The following is a 25,860-nucleotide window of genomic DNA, read 5'->3' on the forward strand; positions in this document are numbered from 1 at the left end:
CAGGTCACTCCCTGCCTACAACACTTAAGTTGATTAAAAAAAAAGCATTTCCTGCTTTGGTTTTGTTGTAGCTAACAATGGCTGAGGCCTCACTGAGCGCCAGGAGTGCAGCTGATCTTTCAAGACCAGTTCGTACCCCACTTCATTCATTCATTCGTTCATCCACTCATTCAATATACTGAAACCAGGGACTGTGCCAGGTGTTTTACAGACATTATATAATTTAATCTTCACAACAATGCTCTGGGACTACTATAATCCCCAGTTTCCAAAAGAGAAAACTGAGGTTCAGAGAGGAAATTGCTCTAAAACATACTGGTGAGTCCTTGGGAATAAGACTCTAGCAGCTGTGACCTAGTCCCTGCCAAGATGAAAGGCTTTACGGAGCAAAAAGAGCCTTGGATGGTAACAGAACCTTCCCCCAGCACAGGGTCAGGCTGCCCAGTGTGTGGGGCCTGTGTGTGTGACACTGGGATCAATGAGGGGGACCTCAGACCACTCCGCCTTAATTGAAGACCAGGACAGAAACATGGAGAAGAGGAAGTTAAGGATAGCTTCCCCTTAAGCCCTGTGCCTCCCTGGTCCCAGATGGCCTGAGGAGCTGCCCCTCTTCTCCCATCCTGCAGTACCCACGATGTCAGTCCCACCGCCAAATTAGCTGGCTCAGAAGGGGACCGACACAACCAATCCCTCCTCACTCTCCCGAATTACAGATGGGAAAACTGAGACCTCTCGCCATACCTCATCCTACAAAAGTCAGGATGAAAACCCAGTTCTCCAGACTTTGATCCAGTGCCCTAGCCACTTTCCCCCCACTAGAAATCCTCCCCAGGGAGTGCTGACAATCCAAGGGAGGGAAGCAGGAGAAGGGCCCTGGTGGTGGAAATGCACTTGAACCCACGTGGGTTCATGCCAGCCTGCCACTCGCCAGCCCTGGGTCAGGAAGGTCACGTCAGCTGAGTCCTCATCTGTACAATGGGTACAGTAACAGCAGCCTTGCAGGGCTGCTGAGAGCCTCATGAATAACATAGATACGTGAAGCATCTGGAATACAGTGGGTGCTCAGTCAACTTAAACTCAACTACGTTGCCTTCAAAAAACATGTGGGGAAAGACCCCCCCCCCCCCCACGAAGGGCAGAATGAAATCATATTAAAGAATATTAGAAGACAGATGCAGGTAAGGGCTATGGAATTCTGGGAAGGAAACGTTTCTTCCCGCAGTTATCAGCTGTTTGATAATCCAGCCTGGACAAAGGGAAATCAATAATGTGGGGGACAAATGGGAGGGTTGATGATTTGGGGTATCACTCACTATTTTCCCAGAGACCCCGAACTTGACGTTTCCCAAACACAGTCATTTGGCCACGAGGCTTCTTCACGAGACCCGTCTGTGGGCCTCCCAGGGAAGGCAAAGGGGGGCAGGGCGGGGCAGGACGGCTGCAGGCGTCGGGGACCCTCAGCCCGGGCCCGGCTCCGGGCGGCGCGGACTACAACTCCCGGCATGCCCCGCGCGGCGCCCGCCCGCCGCCTGCCCGGGAGCCCGGAGGATGCAGACGCCGGAGCCAGAAATGAGGATGGAGGCCGGGGAGGCGGCGCCGCCGGCGGGCGCGGGCGGCCGCGCGGCGGGCGGCTGGAGCAAGTGGGTGCGGCTCAACGTGGGGGGCACGGTGTTCCTGACCACCCGGCAGACGCTGTGCCGGGAGCAGAAGTCCTTCCTCAGCCGCCTGTGCCAGGGGGAGGAGCTGCAGTCGGACCGGGTGAGGCCCCGGGGTGGGCGGCGTGGGCCGGGGTCCCCAGCTCGCTGGGGTCGGGGCCGTCCGGCCTGGCCTCGCCGCCGGCTGGGAACCGGGCGGGTTTTATTTCCGAAGAGCCGGAGGCGGGAAGAACTGGCTGGAGGCGGGGAGGAGGAAGTGGATCCGAGGGTGAGGAATGTTCCCATTGCCTTGGCAACGGGACAACGCCAGGCAACGGCCATTTGGAGCTTACGAGGGCTGCCCTCGGCTCCCACCCCAGGAGCTGGGGGCTCGGAGCCGGCTCTCCCCCTCCTTTGGGACTGTGGGGACAGACAGACGCATAGGGCCTTCAGTGCTTTCCAAACGGGACTTTTGCACTGGGGGCGGAGGGACCGAGGCTGCTTCTCCCTGCCCTTTGGGGAGTGGGAGGCCTAGGGGTGCAGGGAGCTGGGTGGAGGAGGCCCAGGGTGCCTTCTGAGCTGGGCTTCATGTGGGAGTGCTGCTTGCCTGGGGTTCCGTTTCCCTCTGCTTTTAACTGCTTACATGACCTTAGGTCGGACCCTTCCCTGCTCCAGGCTCAGCCTCCTGTCTGTAACCAGAGGAGATGGCTGGTCTGGAGATGACCTCTAAGGCTCTCTTGTCCCCCATTCCCTGACCATCTGATGCTGTGACCTTGGGCAAGTCCCCTCACCTCTCCATGCTCTTTTCTCTCTGTGGAGTTGTGCTGCTGACCGCCCTGCCTCCCTGCAGGCTGAGGGTGTCCAATAAGATAGTGGCTCCTTTGGAAACCTGCAAGCGCCCAGGACTGGAGATCTGATGGACAGTATAGGGCTGTCTTCATGGAAACAGTCTCTAAGAAGGACAATTACTGAGCCCTACTTTGGGTTGGGTGCCACTGAGACCTCACTGGATGCTCACAGTGACCCCTAGTTATGGGGGAGAGGAGTGAGGCTCAGAGAGGCCAAATCACTGGCCTAAGGTCACAGTCAGGAACAGGCAGAGGCAGGATCTGAACCTTTTTGCTCCATTGTGCTACTTCATTCCAGGCGATAACAGACTGCGCCCTCCCACCCTCCCTCCCTCCAGTCCTCTACTGGGCCTGAAGCGAGGGGTGGGCAGGGGGAGGCCTCACTCTTCTCTCACAGCCTGTGCTCCTCCCTCCGTAGGATGAGACCGGGGCCTACCTCATCGATCGCGACCCCACCTACTTTGGGCCCATCCTGAACTTCCTCCGGCATGGCAAGCTGGTGCTGGACAAGGACATGGCTGAGGAGGGTGAGTTGGTCCAGGGGGCTGGCCGGGCCCGCATTCTAGGCCTGCCCTCTGCAGTCTGCCAGGCCTTCTGTGAAGGTCCAAGGCCATGTCTCCCAGCCAGAGGGACATCTCCTTTCCTCTGTGTTCCCTGCCTCTTCCCATCCCTGACAGGGCTGAATCCCAGAGCTTCTGCCCGGGCTGAGCCCCGGGGCTCTGCCAAGCTGACCAGTCTGAGCTCTCACTAGGTGCCGTTGGGGAGGTGAAAGATGCACAGGCAGAAGAAGTCAGAGGGAGCCAGCGAGGCTGGAAGCCTTCACTGTGGGCAGGGATGCCCTTTCTCTTGGTCTTCTGGGAAGCCAGGTGTGAACGGTGAAGCTGGGCAGGGTAATCCAGTATCTCCGACGCCTGTTGAGGGCTTGCAGTCAGCAGGTGGGCGGAGCGGGTGGCTCTTCCCCACATGCATCAACTTCTGCAGCACATTGCCTGCTGTGGGTAGAGGCAGGGAAGGAGGGAGCCTGCTCCTCAGAGGAGGTTTCAACCCTCCCAGGCCTGGCCAGCTGAAGCCCTGTAGTTGCCCACTTCTGGGCCCAGCAGATGGCAGAAGCTGTGCCTGGGGGGATAGCCTCTTCGCACAGTCAGTGCTACGTCAGCTCTTTGTTGGGGCACAGGGTGTGGCTCTGGGTCAGCTGACCCAGCCAGGCCAACTTGTACATGTCACTTCTCCTTTCTGAGTCTCCACCTGTATATCAAATGTAGGTGGTGATCTGCACTGGTGAGAGCATATTTTGCAACAACTAATATGGGTCCCGGCACTTGTACCCTGTGGGTATATAGCACAGTCCTCCCCTCCTTCCTAATGTATCCCCAGTGAGCCATGAGTTCAAAATCAGAGGCCACCATAGGCACTGGCTCAGCAGGGCCCACAGGCAGCCCCTCCGGGCACCGAGGTACCATGGGCGTGGCCTGGGTCCAGGAGCAGATCCTCGGGGAGGGGAGTAAACACTCCAGTGGCGTCATAGCCAACACCTATTTACAGGTTCTGGATTTCTCCACGCTTGGCCACTCCCACCACCTTCAGGCAGGCCTAGGGCCCCATGTAGGGGGTGAGGGATCTGGGAGGAGATTTATTAGCTTTGTAACACCGGCCAAGTCACTTATCCTTTTGTGCCTTTGTGCCGCATCTATGAAATGGGATGACAGTAGCACCCACCTTGCTGAGCTGCGGTGAGGATAAAAGGAGCTAATACAAGTGCGTCATTTAGTGCAGTGTCTGGCGCTGGGGACCAGTGATGCAGTGTTAGTTGCCTGTCATCTGCAGGGCTCCACAAGGGGCACTCAGGCAGCTCTGCTCGCTGACCACCTACTGTGTGTTGGGTGCTGTGTGGGCACTGGGGACAGCAGGGTAGATCAGACATAGACCCTGTGCTCAGGGAGCCCAGAGGCCAGTCATAGAAACACTCAGAAGGGTCCCTGCTCTTAAGGAGCTTAGGGGACTGGGGGCCATTCCTCTTCACTGGAGAGGTGACTCACTTAGTTTCTAAGACCCAGTTCCCTTAACATACAGGATATGGGGACAATAATGCCTGCTTCTCTCATATCCCCTGAGCACAGGAGGGGCTTTGCAAACTGTGAAGTGTGGGAATCAGGGATATGCACATACGCAGAGATTATGCACCTACAGTGGGCTCTGAAGTCAGAAGAGTTTGAGTTTGAATCTCAGCTCAGCTGCTTCATGGCTGCAGGGTCATAGGCAAGCGCTCTTTCTGGTCCTCAGTTTCCCTATTTCTTCCGTGGGGCAATGAAAGTACCTACTTCTAGTTCCGAGAATTAACTGCAATAAAGAATGGAAAGTGCCGAGCATAGCGCCTGGCACTTGGCATGCACTTCACAAAGGGGAGCATGTAATGGGGTCAACCAGGGCCCTTCTCGTTGTGGCCTTCTAGGGGCCAGTCCCAGCGAGCTTGCTGCCTCTTGATGGCCCCAGAGCAGCCCCAGATTAGGGGATTGGTAGGCATCCCTTGGGGCACCCCACAGCAGAGACATTGGGCTGCTAAGTGGCAGTATTTCACCCCTTCCACAGAGCATGAGATGCAGGGAAGGAAATGTTCCCTTTTACTTGACCTGTGAACTGAGAGATGCTCGTCACCCTCGTGTGACTGGAGCAGGAGGTAGGTTTGGAGGAGGAGGGGACGGAAGAATGGGAGCAGTGGGAGTGACCGGGGACGGCTTTGTCTGTGCCAGGGGTCCTGGAGGAAGCTGAGTTCTACAACATCGGCCCGCTGATCCGCATCATCAAAGACCGGATGGAGGAGAGGGACTACACTGTCACGCAGGTCAGGCAGCAGGGGCAGCGGGGCAACTCCATGGCCAGAGCAATTGGTGATGGGAGAGGGAGGCGGGCAGAGAGCCAGGGAGGCGGGGGAGAGGTTGGGGAGTCCAAGCAGACTGCCCTGCAAAGCCTCAGACTAGGAGATCAACACTGGTTCTTCCACTGCCTCGGATCTGTTTACTGCATGACCTTGGGCCAAGCCTGCCCCTCTCTAGACCTTGGTTTCCTCTGATGCAGTACAGAGATGCTGAGAGCTGCCCACCCCTGCCCTTCCACATAGGCAGAATGGGGTCAGTGTGAAGGTACAGGGGGCCCTTTGGGGGGCAATGCAGGATTAGCTGGAGCTGGCATTTCTGAGCTTGGACCCTGGGCCTCAGGGACCAGTCTGTAGGAGGAGCTGTGAGATTCTCAGCCTGTCCTGGGGGAGAGTTGGGGGTGGGGAACAGGTAGTGAGACACCAACTTCTAGCCTCAGATTGAAGGTGGGAGGCTCCGTGTCTCTTTGAGGGCCTGCCTCAATTAATGACCCAGAATGTCCCCCAAGCCCATCCCTTCCCTCTTGTATCATCTGTGTTCCAGCTCTGGCTCTGCCACTCTTTAGTTTGGTGACCTTGGGCAAGTAACTGATGACCCTCAGAGCCTTCATGAAAATCCCATAACTCATAGAGTGTTTGGGAGGGTCGAGATCACAAATGTCGGGGGCTGGCACACAGTTGGCGCTCAAAACATGGCTCCTATCTTCCCACCCTGCCACTCCCCTCCTTCTCTCCTTCTAGGGGTACATGGTATGGGAGCAGCAGCTGGGGGAAGGCAGGTGCTTGTCCCCCTCCCAGGGTGCCTGTCGCCTCCACAGGTGCCCTCCACATCGCCCTTCTGCCTGCAGGTGCCACCCAAGCATGTCTACCGTGTGCTGCAGTGCCAGGAGGAGGAGCTCACGCAGATGGTCTCCACCATGTCTGATGGCTGGCGCTTTGAGCAGGTGGGCTGAGGACATGGGGACGATGCCCAGGGCTTCCCAGTCTCCAGGCAAAGCAGGCCCTCCCCTTCCTGCAGCCCCAGCCTTGGGTCCCCTGACGCCACCCCAACCCAGGGGTCTTAAGTTAAAGTAAACAAGACCAGGAAAGGCCACACTAGCAGCAGACTGACCTGGAAGAGAGGGTAGGAGCCCTACTTGCTGCAGGGCAGCTCTGGGCATCCTTGGTGGGAGTGCTCATAGCAACTGGGCAGTAGTCTACATGGTAGCGTGAGCGAACTCAGGTGCAAGGAGTTGAGAGCCACATAGGTGAGCATAGTCCACCTGAGGTTGACACCTGAAACAATTCCACAGGCACAGCTCCCAGGGTCCCTGCAAGGGACATGCCCAGGTACAGGTCTGGCCACATTCAGGGAAGCCCAAAGCAGTGACTGCCTGAGAAATTTATAGTGACTTCTAGTTCCTCCCGGTCCAGATGCAGGTTTCCCATCAGGGAATTTTTATCCTAAGTGGCGTTGCCCTAGTAACATAGCAGACGTCCCACCGCTGTCAGGTTTCCAGAGGAACAGAGCAGTGAGCTAACCTGAAGTCAGACTTTCCCCTACAGAAGGAGGATTTGGATAGCCCTTTATCCACATGCACACACATGCTCCCTGTGGAGGTCGGAGAAGGGAGAAGACTGGGCTCCCTCAGATGGCTGGGCAGTGTGGAGGAAGGAGCCCCCTCCAGGAGCCAGAGGCCTGATTCACATCTAGGCTTCACCAGTGACATACGGTGTGACTCTGGGCCTCAGTTTCCTGATCTGTGATGCAGGACTGTGAAGGTTAGAAGGACCATTGACAAAGCCCCCAGCTCAGGGTAGGACCCTAGACATTGAAACGAGCTAGGACCCTAGACATTGAAACGAGCTGGCATCATACAAATAATTAGAAGTATTTAAGTCTGTAAGACCCCAGAGAGGCCTTGGGATCTCAGATTCTAACTCCTGTCCACTCCTCCTGGCTGTGGGACTTTTGGCAGGTCACCCCTCTCCAAGCCTTGTCTGCCAAATCGGCTGATATTTTCCTCTGCCTGCTGGATGAAGGTCCCTGGGGCCTGAGTGAGACCTGTCATGTGTAGGGCTTTTGTCAGCCAGAGGGGCTGGTGGATGTGGTTATACTAGGGACCCCAGAATAAAGGTAGGGCCACCCTGAGAGCCTGAGGGAGTCTATGGCCATTGCATGGGTTCTCAGAGGCCGAGCCAGCAGGTCAGGGGCCACTGAGCATTTACCCTGTGGCCTGAGGAGGGGGTGACCTGTCCTCCCTCTGCTTCCAAGAGTGAACAGAATATTTGTCGGGGCTCCACCATGCCAACCTTGTTCTAGGACTGCTTCAGCCGCTTCTGCTACAGCCTGCCTATTACAGGCCTCCTGCTTTTAGGAAGTGGCCTGCTAGATCTAGATTTGGGCTGGGCCCGGGTGGGGGTGGGGAGGAGCAGCGATACCACCAGCGTCCTCCAGGGACCAAGCCTAGGCTAGCCAGGGAGGCTGGTCTGAAAACACACCAGAGGCGTGGATGGGGACACGGAGTAGACTTTACTTTCAGCCCAGGAGTATCCTCTGGAAACCCAGGAATGCGCCTGAGCAGAACAGCCAAATCGGGGCACACGTTGGTGTCTTGACAAGGGCCAGTGGCCACCTCCTCCCTCCTCACTGCTCCCAACTGCCCCTGTCATCTTTCTCCCTGCGCCATGCCTCTAGCTGGTGAACATCGGCTCCTCCTATAACTACAGTGGTGAGGACCAGGCAGAGTTCCTGTGTGTGGTCTCCAAGGAGCTCCACAGCTCCCCCCACGGGCTGAGCTCTGAGTCCAGCCGCAAAACTAAGGTGAGCCCCACCCTCAGCTTCCCTGCCTCCCTCCCTCCCCTCCCCGCCTTCCACGTAGTCATCCCTGCTGCTACTTTCTCCCTCCTGCACACGCATAACCCCTCGTCACGGCCAATGCCATCCATCTCATGCCACCCGTGGTCCTGTCTGCTCATGCTGGTCACCCAGGCCCAGGCTGGGGGAACAGTGAGATGGGACCACCCTGAGGGTGTGGTAACAGTGACTTAGATGCCACTTGAATGGTGGCACGAGGTGTGTCCTGGACTAGAGGGGTCTGGGCATGATACGCCTCTCTCTGTGTGACCTTGGACAGGTTCCCATACCCTCAGCACCTTCATTGTGCTGTGTGAGAACTGAGGGGATAGATCATGTCCTCTCAGTGGTGCCGTCAAGCTTGGGACTTCTGGGATCCCAGGGGCCAGTTTATTCCCAGGGGCAGATCAATGTCCCCAGCTGGCCTGTTCCAGGGTGGGGAAGCCACATCTATTAGTCATGCCCCTTTCCCAGGCCCCCTCCCTGGGCATTCTGCAGGAGAGGGATCAGGAACCCTGTGGGTCTGGCCCTATGTTTCCACGCTGGCCTTCGGGGCAGCATCAGCTAGTTGTGAGGAACAGAGGTCCTGCCGCCCTGGACCCTCAGCTGATCGGAAGCCTCAAGCGCCTTCTGTAGGGCCAGTGGGACAGTCAGCAAGCCAGGCCAGGAGGAAGGGAGACCATTCCTTCTGGGGTTTGTCCCTGTGCCTTGGAGACATAGAGCTCTGGCTTCCTGTCTGTCTGTTTGCCTTCCCTGTCCTGTGACTTCCCTTGCCCACCAACCCCTTGGGGCCAGTGGCTGGCCCTACCTTATAGGGGTACAGAATGAGGCTTCTGCCTCTGGGCCAGAGCCTCGGGACCTGGGGTGCCAGAGCCTGTTGCTGGCATCCCAGAACTGGGTGGTGACTGCCTTGGGTCTTCCCTGGCCTCATTTCAACTCTGGGGCAGCCCTCCTAAAATGGGGCCTTTCCAGGCATCCCTCAAGAACATCCCAGCCACCCACCCACCCCAGTCCCCTTCCCTTACCCAGCCTGCTCCATGCACCAGCAGCCAGACTGGCCCACGAGCACCCCAGCGGGGCCCTTCCTCTGCTAGCTCTTCCAGTCCCTTCCCAGGCTTCCCAGGGGACGGGACAAAATGCCCAGCTTCTTTGCTGTAGCTCCCCCCTGCTGGAGTTCCCCCTTCATGTAGCCCAGCGCCTGCCCTGAGCCGGGGCCCACGGGTCAGCTGCCCACAGGCCCCCTCGTTAGCTCTCCACTCTTTCTTCCCTGGGTCCGCCGGCTGGTCCACAGAGCGCGGAGGAGCAGCGGCAGGAGGAGCAGCGGCAGGAGGAGGAGGTGGAGGTGGAACAGGTGCAGGTGGAGGCAGATACACAGGAGAAAGGTGCAGCCGCCCCCGAGAACGATTGCTAACAGCAGCCGGACCTCCCGCGCGCTCCCCGCCCCCGCCGGAGCCGGCGCAGAGCTGGGCCAGGGCTGCGGGCGCCCGCCAGGCTTAGGGCAGCCGCCGGCACTCGCCTGCATAACCATCCCTCTCTCACTTTCTCTCTGCAGCCCCGTCATCTCAGGATCCCGCTAACCTTTTCTTCCCCCCACCGCCTCCTCCGCTTCCCGCCGGAGGTCCTGCCTCACCTTCATCCACCTCCTGGATCTCATCTGCACCCTGCCTCTTCCCTCTCTGCCCCTGCCCGGGTTTCCTCTCTGCCTGCTCACGCCTCCATCCCGGGCCACCCTGGTCCCAGCCTCCCGTGCCCTCCACCCAGGCGCCCCAGCCTCGCATCTCAGAGCATCCTGCCTGCCGCCTCCCGCACCCCTTCTGGCAGCTCCTGCCTCCTGGCCTGGGGAGGACGGGTGCAGCTGCGCCTCCTCGGGGCCTGCCAACCCCACCGGGCTCCGCCGAGGCTGGGCTGCCCAGCCCCAGCACTTCGCCTCCTTGCCGCCTCCTCACATTTCCTCCTTGCAGGTTCCTGTGTGCACCCCTCAGACCTGAGGCTGCGCTTGCAGTGAGGGCCTCTCAGCCCCTCGCCCACCCCCAGAGCTGCCATCCCCGGTTTGTAGCTTGGCGGAGCTGGAGGGAGGGCAGAAGCCAGGAGGGGTGCTCATTTCTTGTTCCTTGGACTCGGGCAGAACTTTTGGCTGATTTTTCTCCCATCACCAAAGTTTCTGAGCCGATCTTGGCCTTGGATGTGAGGCTATGAGAGGAGAAAGTTGAGGGCGGAAACTGTGCCAGCTGCCCATCAGTGCCAGAGCAGGCTGGGCAGGAGGGAGGGGAAATGAGCCGTATGCCCTGTCCTCCCCTGCACAGAGGAGCCCCTGCCCCAGCCTCACGGCCGGGCTCCCTGTCTGTGGGGTGGAAAGGACAGGCCGTACTTTGGATCCCCTTGGCCTGCCTGCGAGGAGTCAGCCAGAGCCAGCTAAGGATCGGGGCAGCAGAAAAGCCCTGGTCACGTGCCCAGAAGCCCCCAATCAATCTTGTCTGCCTGCTGTGTGACTTGGGGCTAGTCACTGTTCCTCTAAAATACTAGTTGCCTCTAAAGTGGGGACAGATACTGCTCTCTATGACCTGCCTTTCAGCCTTGACCCCCTGACCAGAGTCTTGGCAGAATCTGGCCTCCTAAGCAGCCACCACTAGCCCAGAAGGGGGCATGGGCTCCCAGATGGGCGAGCTGGTCCCCTTCCTGCTCCCCCTCCTCCTGGGCTCTGAACCCCCCTTCTCTGGGCTTCAGCCCCCCTCCTCCTCCCAAAAGGGACCCTGTTACTCACCTACCTCTTTCTCTCTCCCTCTCTCCCCCACCCCTCCCTCCCTCCATTTCAATCTCCTTTCTGTCCTCCTGGCCCCCATCACCCCCTCCTCACCGGCCCCACCCCTCATCCCCTTCCTGGTGTTCTGACCACCCTGCACCCGTCCCCCTGCCCTTTTCCTTCTTATTTTCTAGCTGTTACAAGCCAGAGGCACCCGGATGTGAGACCCCACGTCACCTCCAGGGACTTGGGGTTCCGATCTGAAGTCCTTTGTTTTTGTACCAGAGGGTGGGCCCCCAGCTCAAGGTGGAGGAAGTGCGCTTCCCACTGCCGCCTCTGTCTACACCTATGGGGCTGTGATCCACTCCTGCCTCCCTGGGGGGCCCTGGGACCCCTGGGCAGAGCCGCCTGCCTCTGGCCCAAGTATGGCACTGTCCAGCTGTGTCTCCCAGGCCCCTGTGTCCTGTCCCCTGAGACCCCCAGCTGCATGGCGGATACAATCCCTCCTGGCCCAGTCATATCACCTCCTTGAGCCTTAGTCTCCTTGTCTGTGAAATGGGTTCTCTCTTCCCCCACCTACCTCACAGGGTTGTTGTGAGGTTACTTCTAAGGGGAGCAGGGTCCCAGAAAGCCCTCCCTCAGGGAGTAGATGCCAGATACAGAGCAGCCCCCTCCACTCTTCCCTCAGAGGGAAGGACCATTGTAGCCCCAGGTGAGGTCCAGGTATTGAGGAGGTGATGAAGGGGGTGGGGTCAACTGTCTCAAGGGGGGTGGGTGACTTGGCCTTCACCTGGACTGCTCCCCCCCCCCCATATTGCTGGAGACAGAGTGCCTCAGCCAGGAGCAGGCCAGCAATGCTCAGCAGGGGCAGTGGGGCCACTCAGGAACTGGTGAGAAGGAAGAGGGGGACCCCCTTTGTTCAGGGGCCTCCTGCCCATGTGACTTCTCAGCTGGGTACTTCCTGGCTATGTCTGGCCCCACCACGTAATAAAATCTGAAGAAATTGGGCCTGGCCACCTACCTCCCTCTCTCTGGCTAATTGTTGGGGATGGGCTAAACTCAAGGTGTAGATGACCCAAAGGTAATGAGGCTTTTCCCTAAAGCCCAGGGACCCTGCACTGTCGACTGTCACTCCCCTGTGGGTAGGGAGCTCATGGCTGGATCCTCTGCCCAGACATCGAGGGCATCAGTTTTGCCTGGCTGGTGCCCACCCCACTCTGGGCCTCTGTTTCCTCATTTATGAAACAAGGGGTTGGACCACGTGACTTCAAGGCTAGGCCAGCCGGGTTTGCTGAGGGGATAGGGAGTTGGGCTCCAGGAGAGCAGGTCCTCCCAAGCCTCGCTCCCTGTCCTCCCACTTCCCAGCCTCACTCCACTGTCCAGAAGATGCTCTGTGTGCTGACTTCACTCTGTCCCATGGAGGCCACCTCTGTTCCATCCCAACCCCCTAGGACACTCCTGCTTCCTGCTATGACAACTCAAGTCTAGGTCTCTGAGGCTCCCCTTCTCTCAGCTAGGCTTCAAGAAAGGCTGGTCCATACCGACTCCCCCGTCCTCAGCTCTGCCACTGCACCCAGGAGGTGCCAGGGACCCAGGGCCTGGCCCTGTGGCCCTCTCTGACCACCCCTACTGATGCCAGGGCCTTGGTGCTGACTCCACTCCTCGGTTTCCCTCTAGCCTCTGGCCATGTCCTCAGCCTGCTGTCTGCAGTGTCTGTCTCCCACAGCCTCAGTCTCCCCAGACCACCTGCCATGGGGGATGGCTCTGGAATCCCTCCCATCTCCCTCAAGCCCTACCTGCGCCCTGGACACCTCCCTCCTAGAGGTGCCCCAAGTTCATGTCACCCTCCCATAGCCTTTCCCTCCCAGGTACCCCAGCTCAGGCAGCGGGTCTTCCACCAGCCAGCTGCTCAGGCAAGTCCCCCAGGAGTGGTCCTGGGTGACTTCTTCATCCACCCCACCTACCGAGGCACTTGGTGGGTAATGAGGGTCCTTCAACCCTGTGTCCTTCCCCGCAGGCCCCATGCTGTTCTGCCTGGGCTTCTGCAGTGGCCTCCTCGCTGGCCACTTTATCTCCCACTCCCTCCACACTATGCCAGTGGTGGTTCTAAAATGTGAATCCACTCATGTGCCACTCCCCTGCTATAGAGCCTTCCATGGCCCCCCGGAGCATCCGGGTCAAGTCCTTAGCTCAACTCCAAGCTCTTTAACATCTGATCTGTTTGCCCCTCTCCCAGTTCCTCTTTAGTCCCCCGCTCCCCCCAATCTCTGTTTAACTAAACAGCGTACTATTCACTAATATGCCATGTTCTTTTGGGACACTACCTTTGCACATGCTGTTCCCCTGCCTGGAATGCCCTTCCCCACCTTGGCCTCCTTGGAGCCTGACTCGAGTCATCTCCGGGCAGCCTTCCCAGACTTCCTGAGTTAGGGGCCACTCCAAAGCCTTCACACTGTATGTCATCCCCACCCCTTGAGATCAGGAGCCAAGTTCTGTGAATGGCTGTGGCCCCAGCACAGTACTTAACACTTAGCAGGGATCCGTGAGATGCTTGTTGGGTAAAGGACTCAGGATGCAAAGGGAGAGTTGTGCTGGCAGGAGGTGGTAGACTAGGAGCCAGGTGACAGGGCTTCTGCACCAGGCTGCACTCCTAGCCCCTGGTGTGATCATGAGCACATCTTTGCCCCTAGGGTCACCAGCCATTGCCTTCCTAGGGTAGCTCCTGGGGCCTGGGCAGCTATCCAGGAGGCCACCCTGCCTCCTCTGACTCCACAGTGGCCTCCGGACAGCTGGCAACCAGGCTGAGCAGGAAGCAGAATCTGCTCAGTCAAGGGTATGAGGTTGGTGCCCAGAGCCTCATTTAATCTCCAAAAACGGGCCTCAGATCAGGCGGTTTTATTCCAGGCAGCTGAGCTCACCAGGTGAGTGGACATTGGAGGCCCGGGGGCAGGTGGGGGTGTGGCAAGAACCCGGGACCCAGGGCTCCCCCACCCTTTGGCTCACAGTGGCAGCTGCCCACTTGGCTGTCTCCAGGCCTCTGAGGGCACCTCCTCGGGGCACCCTCCACCCCGACCTCTCAAGTTAGGCTGGGGCGACACTGGCTGGAATCTGTTCTCTGGAGTGGCTACTCCCAGGCAGCCTCTGCATTGGGGGTGGGGTGGGGTGGGGTGGGGTGGGGTGGAGGCTTCAGATGCTCCTACTGCGACCTGGAGGCCACATCCTCATTGCTGAACAGTTTCCCCCCAGAGTCAGCAGTGGAGGACAGAGCAGGAGAAGAGAATCGAGAGGCGACAGGCTGGATATGAACCCACCAGCCAGGCCCGGGTGACCATCCGGGCACTCGGGGAAAGTCTTGAGCACCAGCTGAGGGCCCTCCTCCCTCCTCGTGCCCTCTCTCGGGTGATGTCAGGGAGTAGGCTGGGGGACAAGATGCCACTCCTTCCACACGGCCCCACGGCCCCAGAATACTTGTCCCCTGCCTGATGGGTGCCCTGGGCTCTCTGAGTCCAAGAGCTGGGCCCCAGCTCTGCAGGGGGCAACTCCTCAGGTCAGCACCTGCTGGATCCAGCCAATCACACCTGTGATGCGAGTGTAGACACCAAAGTAGTTGGGCCGGCCGCAGCCCAGGCCCCAGCTGACCAGCCCAGCCAGGAACCAGCGGCCACTGGGCTCCCTGCACACCAGTGGGCCGCCCGAGTCACCCTGAAGGGAGAGAGGAAAGGCCTACATCAGGGTAATGGCACCTCGATTCCGGGACAGGATCCTGACTGCTGGAGTTTCTGAGTGACAGCAAGAAGGTCGCATTGCCTCTTGAAGCCTCAGCTTCCCCTGTACCCTGACCTGGCCTTCAGCGTGTCCTGACTGGCCTGGCACTGGGGACCTGTGTCCACATGCTCCATCCACCTCTGCCTCCCTCTGTGGGCTTGTTCTAGTCCCCTCTACTATGTCACCTCGGGCAAACTGTCTTGCCGCGGGAGAGGAGCAGAACCAGGTTTGAGCCTCAGACCTGCCTGCCCACCACAGATCTCCCGATCTGTGGCCTGCAACCTGGGGCAAGTCCCTCAACCTCCTCGAGCCTTGGTTTTGTCAGCTGCAAAGTGGTGGCAGCCATTGACCTTACTGGGGGCCCGGGAAGTTTCGGCAAGTTGATGTGAGCAGTTGGCCAGGCCCTGGGTGACGGGAGTGTCGCCCTCTCCCTCCTCTCCCCCAGCCCATGGGAGTCACCTGGCAGGCATCCTTCTTGCCCTTGTGGTAGCCGGCACACAGCATGCGGGGCGTCACCTGGTAGCGGTAGGCCTCACTGCACAGGTCCTGCGGGATCAGCTGCACGTCCACCTTCTGCAGACCGTTGCTGGTGGGGCCTGCCCGGTGCCGTCAAGGCCAGAGGGCAGAGGTGAGAAGATCCGAGATGCCCAGGAGTCCCCTCCCTTCCTTCCCAGTTTCCTTTGCATCTCAGGAGCAGCCTCTCCTGCTCCACCCACCCCTGCACCTCCGCCTCATGGTCACTCTGTTCGGGCTCCTGTGTGGCCCACGGGCACAGACCTCTACCCAAAGCCTGTCTGCACTGGTGTCTTCTCCACCTTTTCCTCCCCTTCCTCCTGCTCGAGGCTCTTGCTGCCTCCCCTCTGCTCTCTGACAGCCCTGGGGGATTTTTCCAGAGCCCACATCTGACCCCTCCACCCTCCCTCTAACTCCTCCGCATCTCCCCACTGTCCAACCCAGCGCTTCTCAGCGAGGGCTGCGTGTGAGCCCCAGGAAGCTCCAGTGTGCATGGTGCCTGTTCTCGCTCAGAGCTGCTCGCCTGGGGTGGGGCCGGGGCACCGGGATTTTTCTTGACGCCTGCAGGTGGTTCTAAAGCACAGGGCAAGGTCCTTCCCAGATCCTCGCCCAGGTCCACCTGCCCCACTTCCCTCTGGTGCCGGGTGTTGGCCGGGCTCCCCGCGTCGCTTTCCTGGGAATGCCTTTCCCCTGTTCCAGGGCACTGCCAACACCCTCCACGCCTCAGCTCAGCCCACCCATCCCCTGGAAGCCCCCCTGGCCCGTTTAGTTGCCTCCTCTGAGCGGCCTCTGCTGCCACCCAGGTTAGCCCTTAGCACACTCTCATCTCCCCAACAAATGTTATCTCTTCCTCTGTATATCCCCTTGGCCCAACGCGATGTCTGGCGTATAGTAGGAGCTGATAATTGTGTCATTGAATGAGTGAGTGAATGAATGAGAGCCAGCCTTTGCTTCACCACTGTTCTCGGTCATCTTCTTGGACAAGTCACTTTTCATCTGAGCCTGTGTCATTTATAAATGATTTCTGCAGTTCTGCCTCCACATTGTAAATCCTTATGCACATTTTAAAAGCCACCACCACCACGAAGGGCACAGGGAGGGCATGGCTGTGGTTCTGCCAGCCCAGGCCTGTGTTCATAGAACTGAGGTGACCTCTAGGGTCGGCTGGCTCCGGTCAGTTTAGGCAGGAAGGGGAGAAACCCCCTGTATCTGAGAGGCCATAACAGGAATAGCAGGAGCTCGGGTCAGGCAGTCCTGGGTTCCAGTCTCTGCTCCAACCCTCTCTGGCTATGTGTCTTTGAGCAATTGCTAAATGTCTCTGAGCCTCCATTTCTCCATCCATAAAATGGGGCCATAATACTCACCCTGGGGTTACTGGGTGGGTTAAATGAAATCGTGTTCCCCTAAAATCCAACTTTAATTAAGAGCCTCTCCTGCCTTGCCCTCCAACACACACCCCAGAGGCCCTCCCTCCCCCCGCCTTGACTCCAAGGAGCAGAGGGTTGGAGCTTGCCTGTGGGCTGTGGGGTTCCTGGACTGGCCCTTTACCCCACACATAGCCACCAAGATAACCTCCCATGACTTTGGTTCTCCTTAATGCCCTCCCAGGAAGAAGGGAAGGGCCAGAAGGGCGGGGACCCACAGGTAGTAAAAGACTCTTGTTCTGTGAAATCCAACCCAACTTAATCCCAAGACTTGCAGGCCTCGGGGGTGGAGCCCTGGGCCCCCCTCGCCCCGCCCCGGCAGGCTAGTCCGCACCCCACAGGCCCGCTCACCCCCCTCGCGCAGGGCGCCCCAGCCGGTGATCCAGCAGTGCAGGCCGGGCTCGAAGAAGTGGGAGCGCGCGGGCAGGCAGACGGGCCGGATGGCGGCCGAGCGCACCACGGGGTGGTCCAGCTGCAGCAGGGCCACGTCGTAGTCGTGGCTGTCCTCCTCGTGGTAAGGGTGCAGGAGCAGGCGGCTCACCTTGAAGGACACTTCACCGGGCCAGCGTGAGCTCTGCCACACCTTGCCCAGGAAAACCGTCCACAGCGCTGGGGAGGCCATGCTGGGGGCGGGAGGGTGTCCTGCTCAGCGGCGGCCTCTCCCACCCCAGACCCTGGAATAGCCAGCTTCCCCACCTGGGACACCGTGCCCCCACCCGTCCCCCACACCCGCCGCCTCCTGCTCTGGAAGGCGGGGTACCTGGAGGCTGGTACTCATGGTCTGCCCTGGAGCCCGGCTGCCTGGGTTCCAGCCCCACCTCCGCCCTTTTCTAGACAAGTGTGTGCCTCTCTAAGCCTCAGTCTCCTTATCTGTGAAATGGGAATAGCATCTTCTCCTGTTTCTGGGGAATGCAGTAAGACTGTATGGAAAAAGGAGTCCAGGGCTGGCCTGCCTGGGGTCCCAGAAGGTAGGGCTGGGTGGAAAGGGGACATTGCAAGGCCACCCCCATGCACAGCCCCTGGCACGTAGCAGGAGCACAATACACACTGCTGAGTGGATGCATGAGCGAATGAATGAGTAGATCTCTGACGCAGCTTAAAGCAGGATACCAAAAGAGCACAGAGAGGCTGAGCAACCTGCCCAGGGCCACAGGGTATGTTTGTGGTGGAGCCGGGACTGAGCCCAAGTGTGGAAGCAGGCAGTTTGGGGGGCTCCTCACCAGCCTTCCCTCTGTCTGCTTAGAGCTTAGAGACACTGCACCTCCCTGCTCTGGCCTTCCCTACCCCACCTCTTATGGTCTCGGCGCCACACCCCCCCCTCACCTGTCCTCCTGGAAGCAGTGGGCAGCTGTTATCACCCAGCGGTCAGCGATGAGGGCCCCCCCACAGATGTGTCGGCCCCGAACCTGGAGGCTCGCCTGCCAAGGCCACTCACCCTCCGAGGACACGGCCCCACCCACAATGCGGCCAGAGGGGCCCTGGAGGCCGCAATCTGGGGGTGAGGAGAGAGGGCAAGGAGAGACAGAAGTGGAGCGGCAAGACGGAGGCCAGTGAGGCACAGAGACAGAGAGACAGAGAGACAGAGAAGGGAGAGGGAGAGAGGGAGAGAAGACATGGAGGGAAAGAATGAAGGACCGAGGCGGGATGGAGAGACAGATGGACACCTTGTGAGCTCTTCCTCCAGCTTCCCTGCATGTGCACCTCCCTCCCTCCCACGCTCTAGGGCCCCTAGGGCCCCGTGGGTGGGGAGGGCCTGCTGCACCCCGCCGCCCGAGCCCGGCCTCCAGGCAGGGCCGGCTCACCACAGTGCTGCTCATCGGAGCCGTCCCTGCAGTCGGGCCGCCCGTCACACTGCGGGTTGGGCTTCTTCACGCAGCTCCGATCCTCACACTGGAACGTGAACGTCCCACAGGACACCCCTGGGATAGAAGGGGTGGGGGCAGGGCACAGAGGATGGGTCCCTGAGCCCAAGGGAGCCTCCAATCAAGGCCCAGGGAGGACGAAGCCTGGAAGAGGCCAGGAGGTGACTGGTGAAGGGTCTCTTGACCATACTGAAGGTTCCCGAGGCTCCTTCAGTGTCTCCTAAAGGCAGGCTATCCCCCCCCCCCCCCCCGCCAGCCATTCTGTTGAGAACAAGGCTAAGTCTCCACCCTCAGACGGGCCCCTGACCATAGTGTCATGCCTCCCACTTTGGTGTGGAACCTGAGGGCAGAACTGTGACTCTACTTTCAGACTAGGCTCAGAAGAGCCGGACGTGGCCTCTCCCATCAGACTAAGGCTCTGCCCTTAGCCTGGCAGTCCTCCAGGTCCTGGCCCCACCTAGCCACCCACCTGCTCCTCACTGCTTTACCACAAAGAACTTTCTGCTCCACCGCCTGGTTTTCCCCTGGTCTCCTCTCCTCCCGCCTATTTGAACGTTACCTCTCTTCAGGGCCCAGTTCAAGCCTGCATCCTCTAGGAAGCTTCCCCTGCCTAATCTCCCCACCCTCCAGTCTCCCCATGCTACTGGACATAATGTCCAGAAGGCTTCGGGCAGAGAGAGTCGCCCATCGTGTCTTCCCACTAACAGATAACCCTCCGAGGGCAGGGATCATGTCCCTGGTATCTTTTACTCCCACGGCCTCCCTCTGCCTCACCTATCACTGGGTAGTCTGCAAGTGTTGGTTGGTTGGTCAGTTGGGTGGATGGATAAACCAGTGGACACAGACAGGAGATTGGGCCAACACATGGGTGGAATGATGGTCCAGTAGGGAAACTGACAGACAGCTAGAGGAACGGATAACTGAGAGGATGTGAAGATCAGTGGACAGACAGGTAGCTGGAGAGAGCGGCGGATGCATGCATGCACACATGCATTCCTGGACGCATGGAGAGAACGGAACAGTGCCACACAGACAGTTGGGTAAACCAGTAAATGGGTAGATTGACCGTTCAATGGACAGGGAGGTAGATGGACAGGCCAATGGGTGGATAAGTTCTGGTTGGAGAGACCAGAAGATGATGGATGGATGGATGGATGGATGGATGGATGGATGGATGGATGGATGAGTGGACGCACAGATGGGTTGGTAAGTATTTGGACAAGGGAGCAGAAACCTTTGCCAAAGACACATGCAGAAGGGCCGGGCTGCCTGGCTGAGACTCACCCTGTTTCCCCCAGACACGTGGCCATACCCCGCCCTACCTTCCTGGCACTGCTCTTCATCACTCCCGTTGGGGCAGTGGGGCTGCCCGTCACAGACCCTGGCCAGTGAGATGCACGAGCTGTCCTCTTGGCACTGGAATGTGGCTCTGCAAACTGTGTGGGGACACGGGACAGGTAGGGGGAGCCAGAGGAAGCAGGCTGGGACTCGCGATGCCTGTAGAGCGTGTATGGCCTGTCACAGTCACAAGCCCTTCTCAGCTACTTTACACTCGAGTTTCACAGCAGCCCAGTGAGAGACCCTGTCTCACTGATGAAGACAGGAATGAAGTGACTTGGCCAAGGTCAGCTGGCTCAGCCAGAACTGGAAGCCAGATGTTCTGGTTGCAAATGAGGCACCTTCCCCAGCACCCAGGCAGGATCACCCCAGAGGAAGGCGTATCTCCCTTCCCTCCGGCTTCTCTCCCCACATGTTGCAAACTTTGATGGGATAGGGGAGGAGGTAGGTCTGGGAAGATCAGACTAGATTTAGAGGAAGAGGTATTATTCCAAGAGGCTTGGCAACTGCCAAGTCCCTGAGCCTCTTCTGCAGGGCTGGGCAGTGGTGAGCACACCTCCGCAAGAGTTGGCAACTCCAGGCTGAACCCCTGAAGTGGACGGGTGAGAACCCATTCAAGGGAGGGAGATGGAGGAGTCTCTCCTTGGCCACCCAGGGCCTGCCTGCCCCTGCTTAACAGCCTCTCCCTCCTGGGCCTGCCCTCTTGAGTGGCTGGTTGGCACAGAGGCTGGGGGTGATGGCCTGATGTGGAGAAGCCCTGAGCTGGGAATCAGGACACCTGGTCCCAGCTTGTCCCTCCCACTGCCCCATGGGGAGGCGGCTTTCCCACTCCGTGCCCCACCTTGCCATCTCAGCACAGAGAGCCCCCCCACTTCTGGAATGCTGATAATGGGAGCTGCACGTGGGGGCCTCTACTCAAAAGGGTTGGCTCAGCTCAGCGCCGAGATGAGGAGAGGGCAGACTGCTCACCGCAGTTTCTCTCGTCCAGGCCGTTGGGGCAGTCCTTGACCCCGTCACAGGCAGGCACACAGAGGCCGTTCACAGAGCAGAGGAACTCTCCAGGGCAAGCTGGGGTGGGGGAGGTGCCATCAGGACGTGCCATTGTGAAAACATGTAGATGCAGCATCTGTGTGCTACACACGTACCCACATGTACACAGGCTGTGTCCACGGTCCACGTGGACACCCATGTCCAGGCACACGCGAGTGGCACACACGCGGGTATGTATGAGAGCGTACACCTAGCGGACACACGGGACTGCTTTGCACTTACGGGCACACACAAAGCTATATATGTTCATGCACATGCATACACGTGTTCACACACATGGGTGCACACTCGCACTTACACACTCCCTTTGCCTAGCCCCTTGGTGCTCCCAGAGACGGCAGGGCCCGAAGGGGCCGTGGGCTGTGCGGGCGCTGCCCTGCCCGGCCAGCCCATACTCACGGTCCGACTGGTTGTACAAGCCGTAGTGCACCTGCACGCCGGGCCCCGTGAGGGAGATCTGGGAGGTGAAGTTGATGGTGATGCCGGTGCTGGCCACCACGGGAATCCTCTCGGCATAGGGCTGCAGGGTGCGCAGGCCACACAGCCTGGGGTCACAAGAGACAGACTCAGAGCCACTTGGGTCCATCCAAAGGAAGGGACAGCCTGGTCCCGGTGCAGACAGGGCAAGGACAGGGCAGCTGGGAAGGAAGGAGGAGCCATATCCCCACCCTGCCTCCTCCGTCTTGCTTTTTCCCTTGCTGACCGCTCACTCCCAGAGTCATTTTCTAGAAAGCAGCCTGGCTATGTCACTCCCCTGCTCAAAAACCTTCAGTGGCTCCCTATTACCTACAGAATAAAACTCAAAGTCTGGGTGCCACCCATTACCTAGCAATTCAGGACCCTTCTCTGAGCCTCACTTCCCTCCCTTATAAAATAGGATATTTGGTTTCTGTTGACCTGGAATCTGACAATACGACTTGAATGTGCCAGTGGAGGCAGAATCCTGACTGTTCTCTCTGTAGACAGGAGCGGATGTCCCTCTTGTGCTCCATGTAGGGTGAGGAGGCAGCAGAGCTCCGGCTCAGCCACTGTCCCTCCCACAGAGACACCCGCATAGCCCTCTGGTCTCCCTGTGACCCTCTGGGCATGAGGGAGGTACCAGTCCTGCTCCAGGACCAATAGTGCGGTGCTGATGGGAAGCTCCTTCTCTGTGCCTGGCCACTCCTGGTGGGACCATCCCCCAGCCATGAGCACCCCAAATCCCTGCCGGACCCCCTCCCTCCCAAGAAGATGCTCTTATTTCCACAGAGCAGGTGGGAGAACATCCACGGAGAGGACGAGTTCGCCCCAGAGAACAGGTGGGGGTCCCTCCATCTCCACGGTGGGGGATCAGGGAGCTCACCCCACAGTGTCTGGGTGGATCTCACCTCACAGAGCAAGTGGGTGGATGAAACCACACCCCGGAGCAGCATGGGGTCCCTGGCTGCTCACAGATGGGATGCTCACAGGAATGCCCCCCAGGGAAGGGAGCCCTTCGCAGGCGAGGGGAGCACGCCCAGAGCGCAGGTGGGCAGACTCGGGAGAGAGGGGAAAGTGCCCCAGCAGAGAGGTAGGAGGAAGCCAAGAGGCAGGGGGAATGCCCAAAGCATGCTGGGAACATCCCACCACGCAGGCCGCCCAATCCCCAGGGGCCGGGTACTTCCACAGGACTTCTAGAACATGCTAAGCACTTCAATTCATTACTCAGCGAGTTAATCAGTGAACAGCTGAGGACCACTTTGGGGCCATGCTAACGTCTCAAAGCCTGGGGCCGGGGCTGCACGCAGCTGGACCTGGTCCGCTCCTCCCTCAGTGGCTGGAGCATCGCAAGGCCTCGCTGTATAGGGATCTCGAGGTTCCTGAAGCAACGCCACCCTGTGAGGGATGAATTGTCCCCAAGGCCGGAGTCCAGCTGCCTCAGGGCCCAGGAGGACGCACCCAGCCTGCCCAGGGGGAGGTGGGCCCCTACTCTCAGTGCAACGTGAGCTTCAGGGGCTGGGCCCTCACGCCCCCCATGTCCCCGCACAGCCTGGCCTAAGGTACAGCTTGCCACACTGTCTGGCCACAGTGACTGTATTCTTGCCTCATACCAATACGTAGTTCTCAAGGTGAGGTCTGGGGAGCCCTGGGGGGCCAGAGTAAAAATTATTTTCATAACAGTGCTCAGATATCATTTGCCTTTTTAACACTCTCACAATATTACAGTGGAATTTTCCAGAGGCTACATGTTGTGTGGTATGATAACCAATTAAATGCAAAAGCAAATGTAGGATCCGGCTGTGGTCTAGTAATGCAGTTATTAAAGAAAGTTGCAAGAGTGTACATTTTTCTCACCAAATGTTATTGGTTTTGGAAAACATAGTTTTTAGCTAAGACATGTTAAAATGTAATAGGTTTATTATTATTTTAAATGAATTGGTAAGTATTTTAATTTTTTTTTCAGTTTTAACTTATAATACTGTAAATATAAATTATGTAACCTGTATAAAAACTCTTTGGGGTGCTCAAGAATTTAAAAAAGTGTCAAGGGGTCCTGAGGTGGAAAAGTTTGAGAACCACTGCTCTACACAAGATTGCCACGGCGGGGAGGGGGAGGGGGATGACATGACAGGGACAGGACACAACACGGGAACATGGGACAGGCTTGGTTAAGGTGCCACCAGGGGGCACCCCTGGCCCTTCTGGTCTTTTTAAAACTAAGGAAACAAAGGGATTTTGTCTTCGTTTTTTGTTGGGTTTTTTTTTTTTTTTAAGAGAACATTCATTTGGTAAATCACAGAGGTAGGAAAAGTAATTTCTGTTTTTAAAGTGGATAAACAAATGTTATCATAGATTGTCATCCACAGAGAACTGCCCTGGGAGCAGACGGAGGGGCCAGGGGCTGGGAATGCTGGGCAGGGAGGAGTGCCGAATCCAGGGCCTCCCTGAACAAATTCAAGTTCAAGGGTATGGGACGCTGTCCTCACACAGTTCCTGGGGATTGTGGAGAGACTAGAAGGAACCAGAGCCGGGTGGAGGGGAGCGGAAATATTCCAATCAAGAAGAATGTTTCATGGTCGCTCCAAAGTACCAGCTCCTGTGCACAGGATGTGTTCTCAACTGGGGTCCGAGAGAGAATTCCCGAATAAGCTCATGGCTCAACCTGGTACCCCAAGAACCCAGCCTGGGCAGCATTTGGTTCTCACCCTGGAGGCCTGGGGCAGGGGTGGGTGACAATTCCTGGGGCAAGTCTCTCGGTTACCAGGGGGCCAGGCAAGAATTGAAGGCAGAGGCTGCAGGCCAGTTACTCAAGCTGAGTCACTCAACTCAGAGGTGATCTGTTTAGTCTATGCAAGAGTAGTGTTTTTTCAAATTTAGTTGCTAGCTAATTTCACATCGTAACCTAGATTCTTGTTTCTCCTGAAAAATGAGCCCCAGAAACACAGCTGGTATTTGAGGCCACCTGGACTGGGCAGGACACATGCGGCCCTGCTCCCTGTCCCACTCCCCCCAAGCGGCCTGCCTCCTGAGCCTGCACTCCCACCGGCCCCCTGCCCATCTGCCTTTCTGGCTCCTGCTGGGGGAGGGTCTGCATCCTCTAGCTCTCCCACGCCCCCCACCCGCCGAATGCCACCTCCTCCCCCGCAAGCGGTCTCCCAGAAGCACGAGCAGTGGGAAAGCTGTGGGCCCGCCGCTCATCTCAGCCCAAGGTTCTGAAGGCACAGCTTTGCACTATGGTCTGCTGGGTTTTTCACCCGGATTTGGGGCCTTTTCCTTCTCGCCTCAGATGCTAAGCAGGGACCCTGTCAACTGTCTTGTGTACCAGCAACTCCACCCGCACAGGGGGGAAGTCAAGGAAGATTGGATGGCTGGATAGATGATGGATGAATGGAAGGGCGAGAGGCCAAAGGGAAGAAAGCACGGGTGGGTGGGTGGGTGGATGGCGGATGGACAGATGCCAGGGTGGAGGAAGGAAGGAAGGAAGGAAGGAAGGAAGGAAGGAAGGAAGGAAGGAAGGAAGGAAGGAAGGAAGGAAGGAAGGAAGGAAGGAAGGAAGATGGGAGGAAGGAAGGATGGGAGGGAGGGAGAGAGGGAGGGAGGGAGGGAGGGAGGGAGGGAGGGAGGGAGGGAGGGAGGGAGGGAGATGGGAGGAGGGAGGGAGGGAGGGAGGGAGGAAGGAGGATGGGAGGGAGGGAGGGAGGGAGGGAGGGAGGGAGGGAGGGAGGGAGGGAGGGAGGGAGGGAGGGAGGGAGGATGGGAGGGAGGGAGGATGGGAGGAGGGAGGATGGGAGGGAGGGAGATGGATGGCCGATTTCCTTCCCTGAGGACGGGTTAACGGGAAGGAGAGTCAGGGAAGGCAAGCAGTAAATAGGGAGGAGAGCAGCATCTGATGAGGCAGCCAGAGCCAGGACCTGGAGCTGCAGAGCTGAGTTTCAGGCCCAGCGTTGCCATATGACACAGCTGTGTGACCTGGCATGTGGCTCAACCTCATCCAGCTTGTTTCCACTTCTGTAAAACGGTGACATCTCCCTTGTAGTGTGTTTTAAGGAATACATGAGAAAATGACTTCTCTGTAAGCCAGCTGCTGACGTCGTCAGGCTGAGTTCATCTGGGGACCAGCTGGAGCTCTGCCCCGCTCACTGCCAGCACCCAGCACAGGCTCTGACAGTCGGCACTGTCCAGGCGGCCTTGGGGTTGCAGGTAGTGCTGGCAGCCCGGGGGGCTCGGGGAAGCGGAAGGGCCAGGCCAGGGGAGGCTCCAGCAGCCAAAGGAACGGAGGTCCTGCCTGTCCCCATCAGCAGGAGAGGCAGAAATGGTTGGAAAGATCACAAGAAGGGTGACATCACAGGGGAGGAAGCTGGTGAGAGGCAGGTTCCCAGAAAGGGGGAAGCCTTGTGCAGAGACGCCCAGCCAGAGCAGGTTCTGCGAAACCAAGCAGCTGGCATCTGGATGTCATGAGGCTCAGTCCCTGCCCCGCCTCTAGGCTGCTCAGAGGGCATAAGGCCTCAGCCAGAGCCAGGCG

At 58.5% G+C, this 25,860-nt stretch overlaps 2 protein-coding genes across 5 annotated transcripts in view; one reads left to right on the plus strand and one right to left on the minus strand.

Moving 5' to 3' along the window:
* The first annotated feature begins 1,548 nt into the window (after positions 1-1,548).
* Positions 1,549-11,939, plus strand: KCTD17 (potassium channel tetramerization domain containing 17). Of its 3 annotated transcripts, XM_016223141.2 has the most exons (8): positions 1,549-1,758; positions 2,901-3,009; positions 5,230-5,321; positions 6,200-6,295; positions 8,029-8,154; positions 9,479-9,569; positions 9,740-10,235; positions 11,122-11,277. In XM_016223141.2, exons 1-8 carry the CDS (start codon positions 1,549-1,551, stop codon positions 11,189-11,191), a joined length of 1,290 nt encoding a protein of 429 aa, XP_016078627.2. In that variant the 3' UTR covers positions 11,192-11,277. The 3 variants fall into 3 exon arrangements, with proteins under 3 accessions (XP_016078627.2, XP_087671042.1, XP_087671043.1); XM_087814916.1 differs by lacking the exon at positions 9,740-10,235 and having other exon boundaries at positions 11,122-11,939; XM_087814917.1 differs by lacking the exons at positions 9,479-9,569; positions 9,740-10,235 and having other exon boundaries at positions 11,122-11,244.
* A 2,531-nt stretch (positions 11,940-14,470) lies between these two features.
* The window catches only part of TMPRSS6 (transmembrane serine protease 6), a 30,057-nt gene continuing 18,667 nt past the window's right edge, over positions 14,471-25,860 (minus strand). Inside the window, exons 10-18 of one of the 2 annotated variants that reach the window (XM_016223358.2) lie at positions 21,279-21,424; positions 20,799-20,897; positions 19,814-19,927; positions 18,432-18,548; positions 17,953-18,121; positions 16,962-17,252; positions 16,509-16,564; positions 15,152-15,288; positions 14,471-14,629 (exon numbers count right to left, since the gene is read on the minus strand). In XM_016223358.2, the coding sequence (XP_016078844.2) occupies positions 14,471-14,629; positions 15,152-15,288; positions 16,509-16,564; positions 16,962-17,252; positions 17,953-18,121; positions 18,432-18,548; positions 19,814-19,927; positions 20,799-20,897; positions 21,279-21,424 (1,288 nt within the window). The remainder of the gene's footprint in view (positions 14,630-15,151; positions 15,289-16,508; positions 16,565-16,961; positions 17,253-17,952; positions 18,122-18,431; positions 18,549-19,813; positions 19,928-20,798; positions 20,898-21,278; positions 21,425-25,860) is intronic. The other variant, XM_016223367.2, reaches the window with a different exon arrangement.

This window comes from Miniopterus natalensis, chromosome 2 (assembly GCF_054644295.1).
Source record: "Miniopterus natalensis isolate mMinNat1 chromosome 2, mMinNat1.hap1, whole genome shotgun sequence".
NCBI classification, from domain to species: domain Eukaryota; kingdom Metazoa; phylum Chordata; class Mammalia; order Chiroptera; family Miniopteridae; genus Miniopterus; species Miniopterus natalensis.

What these genes read in the sequence shown, in the direction of transcription:
- KCTD17 (XM_016223141.2), top strand. Translation starts at nt 1,549, where the DNA reads ATGCAGACGCCGGAGCCAGAAATGAGGATGGAGGCCGGGGAGGCGGCG. An exon ending in AGTCCAGCCGCAAAACTAAG is followed by an intron (nt 8,155 to 9,478) that starts GTGAGCCCCACC and finishes GCTGGTCCACAG; the next exon opens with AGCGCGGAGGAGCAGCGGCA. An exon ending in GGCAGATACACAGGAGAAAG is followed by an intron (nt 9,570 to 9,739) that starts GTGCAGCCGCCC and finishes TTCTCTCTGCAG; the next exon opens with CCCCGTCATCTCAGGATCCC.